This window comes from Pan troglodytes, chromosome 4, assembly GCF_028858775.2.
Source record: "Pan troglodytes isolate AG18354 chromosome 4, NHGRI_mPanTro3-v2.0_pri, whole genome shotgun sequence".
NCBI lineage: Eukaryota > Metazoa > Chordata > Mammalia > Primates > Hominidae > Pan > Pan troglodytes.
In genome coordinates, this window is record NC_072402.2 from 53,062,869 (window position 1) to 53,076,795 (window position 13,927).

The following is a 13,927-nucleotide window of genomic DNA, read 5'->3' on the forward strand; positions in this document are numbered from 1 at the left end:
GAAGATCCTACCACTCACTGATGTACCCCATTGCCACAGATTCAGACAAAGGAGGGGTAGTTGTGTCCTCTGGAATGTGGAATATGATGACAGAGTGCGAGTTTCTGTTTCTTGATTTCCTTCTTTACTTATTGTAGGGTTGTGGCTTTCATGGCTTGCAAAAGGAGAAGGAAGAGCCCTAGAAATGTCTTTGTCTTCAACAGCATTTATGAGATCAGACCCCATAACACAGCCATGTTGAGGGAGGAAAGCCTCAGAGGACTAAGGAGTAACTGAAAAGCCTATGACGTTGGTAAAGCCATGTCCCCACCTCACCATGGTTTTACAGAATCATTCAGAAATCCAGATCCTGCTCTGGGTAGAATAAAGCATTTCTATCACATCATACAATCTCTTTATAAGGCTTAGATGCTTCACAATCATTACAATCTCTGCCACAGCTTTTATTTATTTATTTTTAGAGATTGGGTCTCTCCATTGCCCAGGCTGGAATGCAGTGGCACCATCATAGCTCGCTGCCCCCTTGAACTCCTAGGCTCTAGTGATCCTCTCGCTGCAGCCTCCCAAGTAGCCAGGACTATAGGCACACACCACCATGCCTGTAGGGACAGGGTGTCAGTATGTTGCCCAGGCTGGTCTTGAACTCCTGGCCTCATGCGATCCTCTCACCTCAGCCTCCCACAGTCCTGGGATATAGGCATGAGCTATAGCACCAGGTTGTCATAGCTTTAACTGGAGAATGAAGATGAAACAGATTCTTTGTTTCAGTAACTTATTGTTGAACGGTTATATTTACTCCCTGACCAGTAGGTATAGAGCCTTTCTCCTCTTGAAGTTACCAGAACCAGGAGCACCAAATGACTGGGTAATCGTGAAAGGTGGATATTTAAAGTGTCTCCTTAATTAAAAAAAAAAAAAAGTAGCAGCATCTGAGGGCTTGTCAGGTTCTTTACTGCATTCGAGCAGTAACATGGTTTGGCTCTGTGTCCCCACCCAATCTCATCTCAAATCGTAATTCCCCATGTGTTGAAGGAGGGACCTGGTGGGAGATGATTGAATCATGGGAGTGGTTTCCCTCATGCTGTTATCATGATAGTGAATTGGTTTAAAAGTCTATGGCAGTTTCCTCCTTGTTCTCTCTCTCCTGCCACCATGTAAGAAGGTGCTTGCTTCTCTTCACCTTCTGCCATGATTGTAAGTTTCCTGAGGCCTCCTTACCATGCAGAACTGTGAGTCAATTAAATTATTTTGTTTACCCAGTCTCATGTAGTTCTTTTTAGCAGCATGAAAATGGACTAATACAGAAAATTGGTACCAGGAGAATGGGGTACTACTACAAAGATAACCTGAAAATGTGGAAGTGACTTTGGTACTGGGTAACGGGCAGAGGTTGGAACAGTTTGGAGGGCTCAGGAGCAGACAGGAAGATGTGGGAAAGGTTAGAACTTCCTGCAGACTTGTTGAATGGTTCTGACCAAAATGGTGATAGTGATATGGACAGTGAATTCCAGGCTGAGGTGGTCTTAAAGGGAGATGAGAAACTTATTGGGAACTGGAGCAAAGGTCACTCTTGCTATGCTTTAGCAAAGAGACTGGTGGCATTTTGCCCCACCCTAGAGATCTGTGGAACTTTGAATTAGAGAGAGATGACTTAGGGTATCTGGTAGAAAGAATTTCTAAGCAACAAAACATTCAAGATGTGACCCAGCTTTTTCTAAAAGCATACAGTCATACGCATTCACAAAGAGATAATCTGAAATTGCAACTTATGTTTAAAAGGGAAGCAGAACATGAAAGTTTGGAAAATTTGCAGCCTAACCATGTGGTAGAAAAGAAAAACTCATTTTCTGGGGAGAAATTCAAGCCAGCTGCAGAAATTTGCATAAGTAACAAGGAACCGAATGTTAGTAGCTGAAACAATGGAGAAAATGTCTCCAGGGCATTCCAAAGATCTTCATGGAAGCTCCCCTCATCACAGGCCTGGAGACCTAGGAGGGAAAAATGGTTTTGTGGGCAAGGCCACACGAAACAACACAATCAAAATCTATCCAAATACCAACATCATTCTTCACAAAATTCGAAAAAACAATCCTAAAATTCATATGGAACTTAAAAAGAGCCCAAATAGCCAAAGCAATTCTGAGCAAAAAGAACAAAGCTGGAAGCATCATGTTACCTCACTTATACTACACCCTCTTCAACAAGTGGTGCTGTGACAATTGTATAGCCACATGCAGAAGAATTAAACTGGACCTCTATCTCTCACCACATATAAAAATCAACTCAAAATTGATTAAATACTTAAATATAAGACCCAAAACTATAAAAACACTGAAGAAAACCTACAAAAAACTTTCGTGGACATTGGTCTAGGCAAAGAATTTATGACTAAGACCTCAAAAGCACAGGCAACAAAAACAAAATCACACAAACGAAACTATATTAAACTAAAAAGCTTCTGTACAGCAAAGAAACAATCAACAGAATGAAAAGACAACCTGCTGAATGGCAGAAAATATTTGCAAACTATGTATCCAAAAGGGAACTAATATCCAGAATAAACAAGGAACTCAAGCAACTCAACAGGAAAAAAAATGAATCAAATAATCCCATTAAAAAGTGGGCAAATGATATGAATAGACATTTCTCAAAAGAAGACATACCAATGGCCACCAGGTGTATTTAAAAAATGCTCAACATCACACTAACATCAGAGAAATGCAAATCAAAACCACAATGAGGTATCATCTTACCCTAGTCAGAATTGTTATATTAAAATGACAAAATATAATAGATGTTGGTGAAGATGCAAAGGGCAACTCTTGGACACTGTACAGCCACTGTGGAAAACAGTATGGACATTTCTTTAAAAACTCAAAGTAGAATTACCATTTGATCCAGCAATCCCACTACTTGTAATCTACACAAATGAAAAGAAGTCAATATATCAAATGAATACATGCACTCATATGTGTATTGCGGTGTTATTCATAATAGCAACCTAATCAACCTAAGTGTTCATCAACAAAAGAATGGATGAGAAAAATATGGTACACGATGAAATACTATTCAGCCATAAAATAAACAATGATATCATGTCATTTGCAGCAACACAGCTGGAACTGGGAGGCAGTATCTTAAGCGAAATAGGCCAGGCACAAAAAGACAAATATTGCATGTTCTTCTCACATATATGTGGGAACTAAAACATTTGATCACATGAAGGTAGAGAGTGGAAAGAGAGATAACAGAGACTAGGAAGGGTGAGTGGGGGGGATGTGAGAGGAGAAGTGGGTAAAAAGGTACAAACCTACGGTTTGAAGGAATACATTCAATATCTGATAGAAGAGTAGGATGACTATATTGAACAAAAGTGTTCCGTACTAGGGTGACAGGCCTTAAATACCCTGACTTGATCCCTACACATTACATACATGTAACACAATTTATCATGCACTCCATAAATTTGTACAAATAAAAAAATAAAATGCATTTTTAAATTATTATATTTTCAACTTACAATAGGTTTATCAGGATGAGACCCCATTATAGGTCAAGGAAGCCATCTTTATAGAAGGCCACTTTCTCTACCTAGGTCCTGGTGAACAGCAAGACCAAGTCCCACCAGAAAGGCCTCAGAAGGAACAAACCACTGCTCAAAGATATTGCCTTTATAAAGCATGTGGTGGAATTTCAGTGCTGCCAGACAAACTGCTAAGAGAAAGAGGCACTTGAGAAGGTCACTGAGATAGAGAGAAATGCACCACCCCCACTTCAATTTCACCTGAACCACTGACAGGATACTCATGAAAACCCAGTGGGACCTGAAGGGCAAGATGACCTTGAGCGTGAATTCTCTGCCTTGCAGTTTAAGGAAGTGTTTTTCACACATCATCATCGGTTCTTAGTCCCCCAAATCTCCTAGAATGACAGCAATCAAAATTGATTTGGGGAATTTCATCCACAAATTAAATGTGCTGGTTCCCAATATGGAAGCTCGGTGACTTTGTCTCACCACAAGTGAGGGGACCTGAGGGTTTGAGGTATGACGTGTAAAGGACAAAAAGGCATTTGATCATCAAGAAAAATTGAATGGTTTAAAAGTGGATGCGAGTGCAATTCCAGCTCTGAGAGCCATCTGAAACAATTTGGGCTGCTTACTTACTATGATTTTAGGAAGGCTCATGTCTTAAAAGGTTACAGTGTCTTCTCCAATATATTCCCATTTGTTCTCTTTAGGTGCTGTGTATATGGGATAATGTATTGATTGCCATAGGAAGCCACACCTGTCTAAAAGTTTGTTCCAAGAGAACTCTTTCACAGAATGTTTTTTGGTTTCTACCCATGGTTGTCACGAAGAGGAACCTCCGTCAGTATCCAGCCTCTAGGTATTCCCTCATTGTTATATGCAGCATTTCAGTGCAGTAGCACTCCCTGCCCATGATGTCAAATGCTGTTTCTCTGCCTGGCATGAGGGATTCACAAAGGGAGAAGTGCTCCTGTGAAGGGTTGCTGGCAGAGAAGAAGCAGGATTTGACGTTGGGGGCTGAGATCTGGCTTTGCCCAGAGCCCAGCCTCCAAGCCTACTTTTTCCAGTCCATCTTGTTGCATAATCAACCCTTTATGTAACACGTGGGAATATTGGATGTGAGGACAAAATAAAAATGAGCTTTAAAACTAGGCTTCCTTATACAGATTCCTGCATCCCCTACTAAGACCATCAAAAATCATTAAGTCTGGGGTTGGGTCCAGGAATTACCTAACATAGGTAGTCCATGAACCATGCTCTGACAAACACTACTATACTAGATGATTCAAATATTAAGGAGATTAAAATGTATTTTGTTACATGAAAAACTCCCCTTCCACTATCTGCTGCTAACCACTGGCTGGGATGCGGATGTGATGACAGCAACCAGATTAGTCAACTTGGACCCAGAGATGGAAAACGTGGATGTGCTCTGGACTGCCTATCTTGGCACCGTGAGGTGAGCTATTAAACTTCTATTTGATTTCAAACACCTATATACAGACATACAGACATGCAAACACCTATATACAGACATACAGTACATAAAATTGGGTTTCCTTGACTCAGGTGAGGAGGATATCCAATTGATCATATCATGTTGTTCTGTTGAGCAAAAATGCAAACATTTAGATAGTTGTTCAAGAGTTCCAACCACCTTGTTGCTTCACCCATTTTAAAATTCATTTTAGCAATTTTTTTGAAGGTCAGGGCTATGTCTTGTATTTCTTTGGATCCTCTATGGCACTAAGAGCATAGTAAGTGCTCAAAAACACAATCATTAGTCCATGAGAAGCAGTAGAGCATGACCACGTATGAGTGTGATTTGGAGCCAGTTTCTTGGGTTTGAATATGCCACTTATTAGCTGCGTGATTTTGGACAACTTGTGTCTCAGTTTCTTAGTTTCTTCACTGGTAAAATAAGGAAAATAAATACATGCCTCCTAGGATTGCTGTGAAGAGCAAATGAGTTAATCTATATAAAATACATAGAAACAGGGTCTGGCACATAATAAGTGTAAAATGTGGTTGCCATAACTATTATGATGATGGTTATTATGGTGATAACCAAAACCATATTACAGGTCCACTATAATGCTAGCACTGGTGCCTAACGTCCTTTCAGTGTCTGTCGATGTGCGTAGTGCACTATTCTAAAATGGAACCAATGTTCAAACCATTCTGAAGAATATTTCATCTCTTCTACCTTTTGTATTACTTAAAGGAACATATTTACAAGGCAGCAGCCCATTTAAAAACCATCCGTGGAGGAAAAGCAAAATTCTTTTGTACATGCCTATGTTTGAAGGACCTGCATCCTTCAAGTTAAAATTTATCAGTGGAGCCAATTATTTTTTTCTGAATGTTAATACACACAGTGAAATAGGGCAATTTCTTTCAAAAAGCATTATTATTTTTTTTTCTTCATGCTTCTGCCTTGAGTAGGAAGGTGTTTCTAGTTTGGCTCTGAGTACAAAGAGAAGAGGAAAGAGGCTGTTTTCTTCCTTGCCTATTTTAAAACTGGGTTCCCTGTGCAGCAGCAATTCACCCCATCAGAGCCCAGCCTTTTACATAGAGGGGGTCTGGTGTCACCAGACCTATGAACATAAGTCACCAAAACACACTTCAAGTTTTACAGTTTATGGAGATATTTACAAGGTAATGCTTTTCATTTTGCTACTCTTTCAACCTTTCTGTGTGCTTGAAAACTTCAGAATAAAAAGTTGGGAAAAGAAAAAAAAGAAAAATTAAAAAGAAAAATAGAGAGGAACAGGGATTATTGATTCCTAACTTTTAAGCAACCAAGATCTCCAAAATGTAAAAAATATGAAATTCTTGCCAAATGACAGCACAGAGTAGGAGAAGATCAAAATATTCACAAGGCAGTTATATTTGTAAGGCTGCCCATCAGCAGGTTATTATTGTTCCTGGCACAGCGGACACAAAATGATGATTGCACAGCTGAAAATAAATCTCTCTTCTCTGGAATCCCACATCTCAGCGAGTAGGGGCTCCCTGCTTGGCCATATCTGTGCTCTCTGACCCTCCCCTTTACGTCTGGGGCCAAGCCATGATGGAGTCTTCTCTGGGATTTTCCAAACTAGAACTCAAGAGGAGACAGTCCTCTGATGGAGAAACTGTGAGATGGGAGGATCAGAAGTTTGTTTTCTATCTGTGGAGAAACTAATGAGACTAAAGTCAATATGCAGAGAACAAAGAAGAAGGGCTCAGTGGACCAAGTGCTAGAACGAGCCAGCATTTAAAGGCCAGGAAAAATCAGGAAGGACTAGCAAAGGTTTACATCAGTAAGTATTCAATCGAGGAAATGAACATTTCCAGGACTCTCAATTTTCGATCAAATCTCTTCACTCATACCTTGTCTCACGGTTTTATATAAATTTTAAAACCAGACTCCCAGATGTTTATATCTAGCCCTGAGCTTTATCCTGGACTAACTCCTATTTGACATCTCCACTTGGATATCTTACAGGCATCTCAAATTTAAAATGTTCACTACTGAACTCCTGGTCTTCCTCCAAAAAGCTTGCTCCCAAAATCTTCTCCATTCCAGTTAACAGCCACTTCTTCCTTCCAGGTGCTCAAGTTTAAATTCCAGGGTCATTTTTGATGTATCTCTTTCTCACATGCTAATGCTCATATCAGGAAATGGCTCAGCTTTCCATGAGATGCAGACTCTTGTCACCATCCTCATTGACTCCACTGGGTCCAAGCACCATCATTTTTTGCCTGGATTACTGTTAATAGCCTCTCGTCTCTCGGCTTCTCTCTGGCTGTGCTAACCACGCAGCAGCCAGCGAATGTCTTCTCATCTCACTTAAAAGTCAGATCATACGATTCTTCTCTACTTTGGATCCTTAAAAAAAAAAAAAAAAAAAAAAAACCAGGCTTGGCGCTGTGGCTCACGCCTGTAATCCCAGCACTTTGGGAGGCCGTAGTGGGAGGATTGCCTGAAGTCAGGAGTTTGAGACCAGCCTGGCCAACATGGTGAAACCCGTCTCTACTAAAAATACAAAAAAATGAGCTGGGCGTGGTGGCGGGTACCTGTAATCCCAGCTACTCAGGAGGATGAGGAAGGTTGCACTCTAGCCTGGGCGACAAGAGCGAAACTACCTCTCAAAAACAAACAAACAAACAAACAAAACCAAAAAAAACACAGAGCAAAAATCTTTACCATGACTTACAAGCCAGGAGCTGCAACTTAACTCTCCTGCTCTTTAGCCCCACCTCCTCTCTCTCTCTCTCCGCCCACCTCACCACCTCCCACCCCATTCTGCCCCAGCCACAGTTCCTTTGCTGGCTGTTCTGACTAGGCTGGCACATTTCCACACCTCCTCCTCGGGGTCTTAGCGCTTGCTGTTCCTTCCACCTCAAACATACATCTGCCCAGGCACTCACAGGGCCAGCTCCCTCACTTCCCTCAGGCATCCGTGGGGACGTCACATCAGCAAGGTCTTCCAGAATCATTCCACCTCAAATCACACCCTTTCCCCCTGCCTTTCTCTACAACACCAGTTAATACATTTAATACATTTTTATATGTCTCCCTCCCACTAGAATTTATGCTCCGTAAGAATAGGCATTTTGCTTTCTGCATTGTCTTTTTAGCGTTAGAACCATGCCTATTGCAGGATAGGCTCATAGAAAAATGTTCGCTGAAGAATACAATACATTTCTTCTTTGCTCAAGCTAGACTGAACTGGTCCACTTACCAACTGGTGTTAACAGTTCTTAAATTTTACCTCAGTCAGAGAACACACACTGGGGCCTGTTGGGGGAAGGGGGTGCTGGGGAGAGAGAGAGCATCAGGACAAATAGCTAATGCATCCAGGGCTTAATACCTAGATGACAAGTTGATGGGTGCAGCAAACCACCATGGCACACGTTTACCTATGTAACAAACCTGCACATCCTGCACATGTATCCTGGAACATAAAATAAAATAAAAATTAAATAAAAATTTTACCTCAGTCACACACTTATTAAAATGCATCAGGTTACTTAATTTTTTTCCTACATTTTCCCACCTTCTCACTGACCATCTAATTTCTGAACCAGCTGCAATTTAACAACTTTTTCAGCAATTTAGAAAAAGTTCAGTTCTTTGCTACTACACTGCACTACTATATTGTGACTATAGTGACTTGTTAATTTTTATTCAACTGACTTAATATTTGAAAGTTATGAAACATTCATTTTCTCCCTGAAAGTATAGCCCCTATTCTCAAATGAAATCACAAATCAAGAGCCGAGAAATGCAGAATTCCAGTCCAGGCCCCAATTAGGAACACATTCTCTTGCCTTTGAATTATCCAAGCTTGCCAATTCTATTTCTCATTTCTGCTATTCCAATTTTAACAGTCTCAGAAGTCTTTCTAGCACTAGCCCATTGGAAGGTAAGAAAACATGTACAAATCACATCAGTTTTGTCTACTTGACCATAGCCGTAAAAATGGAGTTGAAGGCATGGTGGGTCAGAAACGTTGGCTAAAACGGGGGTGGGCAAGTCGTGTCATCCTTGGTCTCCATCTGTATTCTAAAAGCTCATGAGAGTTTAAGATCTCTCTGCAAAAATGGCCAGTTAACACAGAACAATTTCCATCAGGGGACATCTCAAAGTCTTAACTATTAGAAGTCACCTTTCTTCTTTCTTTGATGCCATCTTTCCTAACCGTATCACAGTCTACTTCATTATGAAATGTCCCAGCGTTTTAGTAGACCCACATAAATTGTATTTGCCCTCAGGCAATGTCAACTTCCAAAAAAGTAAGAATAAACTTACAAAAAAGAATCAACCTTCAAATCACTTCATGGTTTTTATTTTTATTTCTACTTAGCATTAATGGGATTTTAAATGTCACCATGGACTCATTTACTTTAACTTCCACCTACCGACTTAACCTCTTGACATTTGGAATCCACTGTTAAGACTATATGTCAAATAAAAACTTAAAACATTTCAAAGGAGTAAGTATTCTGAAAATTGTGAATTTAAAAGAAGTATTTGTCAATCCCACTTCTGGATATATAGCCACAAGAATTGAAAGCAGGGTCTCAAAGAGGTATTTCCACCCTCAAGTTCACAGCAGCATTATTCACAATAGCCAGAAGTGGGAGGAATCCAAATGTCCACTGATGGATGAATAAACTAGATGTGATATAGACACACATGAATGAAAAACTATGCAGCCATAAAAAAGGAAATCCCCTCACATACTACAACATGGATGAGCCTGTAGGACAAAAGTAAAATAAACATTGCAAAAAGACAAATACTTTGTGATTCCACTTACATGAGGTGCCTAAAATATCACAGACAATATCGTAACAGTAGAAAGCAAGAGTGCTGTGGCTACCAGGGGCTGGAGGGAGGAGAAAAAGGGCAGTCACATAATGGGCATATAGAGTTTAGTTCTGCAAGATGAGAAAATTCTGGAGATCTGTTTTACAACTTTGTAAATATTTTTAACACTGCTGAACTGTACACTTCAAAATGCCTAAGATGGTGAATTATGTGATGTTGTTTTTAACCACATACACGCAAAAACTATTTGCATCATTTTGGGTACAGATCCTTGATGGAAATACTGGATACAAGTGCCTATGGTGTGTATGTAGCATTTGCCCTTTATAATGTAACTTCCTTTTAAACCACACACACAAGAAAATCTCACAAACTCAGCCTTTATTAAGTATATTAAGTACTGAGCATCCTAAATTATAGCTTATTAGAGGAACGACCAAGGGTTCAGACAGAAAACAGACTATTCTGTTTCATATTTTATCTTTGTGATTATTTGGTTTATGTCTGCCTTCTCCATTAAGCAGACAGTGAAGTCCAGGGTCTGATTTTGTTCACCATTACATTTCCAGGGCCTAGCACAGTGCCTGGAAAATAGCACATAAATGTTTACTGGATGAGTCAATATAGTATTAGACACTTGGAGGCGTAATACTACCCAAGTCTATAATCATCAAATTCAGGTGCAATAAGAGATATACCATAAAGGAGGCAGAATCAACTTTCAAAAAACTAATTTTAATCAAAACAAAAATTGTTGATCATTAACAAGTTTATAAAACAGTGATTTAGTTACATAAATAAATTGATATCAGTGTATCAAATCTTAATTACTTTCAACTTCATGAGCATGTTTACATGGGTGATGAATTACAACCTTTTTTTTTTCTTTTTACCTATTATAATAAATAAAATGGAGCACATGAAATAGTTCTTCTAAACAAAAATACCTACAAACATACCTCTAAGCATGTTCTCTAGTGAAGGGAACAAGAGACACTGGACAACTTTTGCACCAAAACATAAAAATTGCTTTAAAAAGCACAAGGTTACAGAACCATCAGCTAAAGTAAAGACACTATACTGTAACCAAAGTTGGTATTTAATAATATAATGAACAGTTTGGTAGTTAGATCTCCAGTTTGGTTATTTTAAAGCATTAAGACAAGGCAAGATAGAAGGCTGCTTTTGTTTGAGTAATTTCTAGAGAAAATAAAATATATTAAAAAAAAAGAAAACTGAAAAGTAGAACAGTCATACCTACACAACTTTCTGTCCTGCACAAAGTCAAAATACCTATGCAGAATAGATATATAATATATATAATGTTATTTGTGCACAAAGGTTAGCTTATTATTAGCTCACTGCAAAGGCGTAATGTATCATTATGTCAATTGTTTTGGAAAACATTTTGTGTTTTGTGTCAAAAGGATATTTCTTTTAAGTTTCCTAGGCTAGGAGGCACGAACCCCAATTCCGGCATATTGTATATTCTTAATGCTAAGGCTTGCTGCTCTGGCTGTGTATTTTGTTGTCCCTCTTTATTCTAGTGCCTGTTATAAGCATGTGTGGTGTAGTGGTTGTTGTTGTTGGTGTGTGTGTGTGTGTCTGTGTGTATACATATATATATGTATACATAAGTTGTATAAATATATATACATATATAATTTCTCCCAATAGATCTCAGTCCAACCATGCAATCCAAAAGGTGGCTCTGCATAGATGCCCAGCATGAAGTTCACCACCTGAGCCAACCCTGAAGCAAGGCGTACTTTTAGTCCTTCTGATAGGTTTTCTCTCAGTTTTTTTTTTTGTTTTTGTTTAAAACCAAGCTACTGCAGCTTCAAGTATTTTGCATTACATAGAATATTTTTTATAAATTAGTTAATGTTATATTTTCAATATTCAGACATATACTATAATATATATACAGTACAATAAATGCTCTCATTCTTTTTTTAATTTTTTTGGATAAATCCCTGAGAATGTATGTTGACAGTCGCTAAGTTTCCACATGCACAAGCATCGTGTGCCATGCTTCTGGACGAACAGCACTGCAAAGCCACATGGGTCAGCCTTTTTACTATTAGTATTTCATTTTGTTGGTTTGTTTAAATATGCTGAAAATGTAAAGATGAGTTACAAAGGAGTAAAGCTGAATCCATTCGAGGTACTTATCACAGGATGGAGGTGTTTTGTTTGGTTTTTAAAGCCATTTCAATTATTTTTTTTGAGGCTGTGAACGTATACAGAAAACAGGAGAGCTATGTGGACTTTTGCCACTTGACAACATATACTCAGTGTAAACCAAACCTTTTTAACCTCTCTCTCATACAAAACCAGAAAAAAAAATTTTAAAAAATAATAAAATAAAGGAAAGAAAGAAATAGGGAAAAAATAAAAAACACACAAACTTTCACAACATGACAATTTAGTCTGCAAACGCAATATAACTATACACATATAATACCGGTGTGGCTCTGTTCTTTAAGTTAAAAAGGGTACAAAGGCAGGCTCAAGTAAAAACAAACCGTCCCTCCCATCCCCACCCCCCACCCCATTCATACAAGATCTATCAACCAAACCTCTCCCGAACCAACATCATCAGTTTCTTTTTGCCTTTGTAGATTTGTTTCAGGTTGTCAATAAACTGTGTAAACTGAATGTGTCCATCATGCGCCATTAAGAAGGTCTCTCGGGCTTTGCTGAGGAACTCTATAAACTCACTATAGTGCCGAGGACTGATGTGTGTGAGCCGTGAGTGCGTTGTGTTGATGTAGGCCCCAATCGTGGCATCTAAGAGTTGCCTCAAGGGGGCTTTGTCCAGTGACATGAGCTTACCAGAGTTCCTCCTCCCATGAAGTCCCACCATGCCAGGAGTGGTCAGAGTGCATCTGCGCAAAATGTCTGACAGTACCGTTGCACACTTGACACTCTTGACCACCAGAGGTATTATAGCTGCAAGCTCATTTTTACCAAGGGAGTGGCTAAGCGCACAGGCCCACAAAACGTCATTAATGGCAGGGTGTGTGTCCTGATTGTAGCTCAGGTTGAGATGGGTCATGGCCAGGGTGGCCAGCTTGTAGGCCCTCATGGGGTACCCGCGGTGCTCCATGTACCGTGCTATTGTAAAGAGCTGTGTATAGCTCATGCCGGTCGTAGCAGCGTCGAGAACAATTTGGTACGCCGTCTCAAAAGCTATGTGATCCTTTTCACAAAGGGTTAGCGCAGAGAGGGCACAGTTCTGTGGATCCTTCATGGCACACTGCAGTGCAAGTGTCCGGGCGCTGCTGGCCAGCTTTTCCTGCTGGTGGCAGTCCAGGTGGAGGCGGACGATGGTGCTGTTGGACATCACGGTAGTTGCAACTATACTTGTGGCCTCAGTGGGAGTAAAGAGTGTAAACCAGGTCTGCATGATGCTGTCCAGGGCATAAACCCCTACAAGGAACACAAACAGGCTCTATTACTGACGGGGAGGCTGCCCAGAGGTCCTGCCTTATTTTGACTTTTACAACCAGTGTTTACATTGTTAACCATCATAGGACATGAGCTAGGCTAGAAAATCCTGTAAAGTAATATGCCTGTGAGAAACCTTTAAGAATAAGGTCACTATGAATTGTTATTCAGTGAAATGCCTGAAAGGAACATGAACTTGCTATAATAAAGAACCAATCCTCTTGGTAGCTGGTATTTGTACTGTGCTGCTTGCCATTTCAGACAATGGCTTTTTGCTAATGAGTTCTACTTCACTGGGGCTTCCTGTCAGAATTTGAGGCTCAAAAATTGCAACCTCACCAAAACAGGGACTTTACATGGCTTATGTGCTTGTGTGTAAGGTAAAAGTACACATAATACAAAAGTTTAAAACACACAAAGAAGCTGGAAAATGTGGCCCATAATCAAGAGAACAAAGTCAATAGAAGCAGACCTACAGATGAATCAAACGTTGGAAATGGCTGACCATGTCTTTAAAATAATCACTTTACGTTCACAGACCCAATATCCCTCACTTGTAGGAAAATCCTAAAAGTGAATGATTTGAACAGAAGGTACTAGGTATCAGAGAGAAATCAGGTTTA

At 39.7% G+C, this 13,927-nt stretch overlaps 1 protein-coding gene across 2 annotated transcripts in view; it reads right to left on the minus strand.

Annotated features, from left to right (window-relative positions):
• Positions 1-10,565: 10,565 nt before the first annotated feature.
• ZSWIM6 (zinc finger SWIM-type containing 6) overlaps positions 10,566-13,927 on the minus strand; it is a 211,061-nt gene continuing 207,699 nt past the window's right edge. For both annotated transcript variants that reach the window (XM_024353416.3, XM_024353417.3), the window contains one exon: positions 10,566-13,286. In XM_024353416.3, coding sequence (XP_024209184.2) covers positions 12,424-13,286 — 863 coding nt within the window. In that variant the 3' untranslated portion in view covers positions 10,566-12,423. The remainder of the gene's footprint in view (positions 13,287-13,927) is intronic.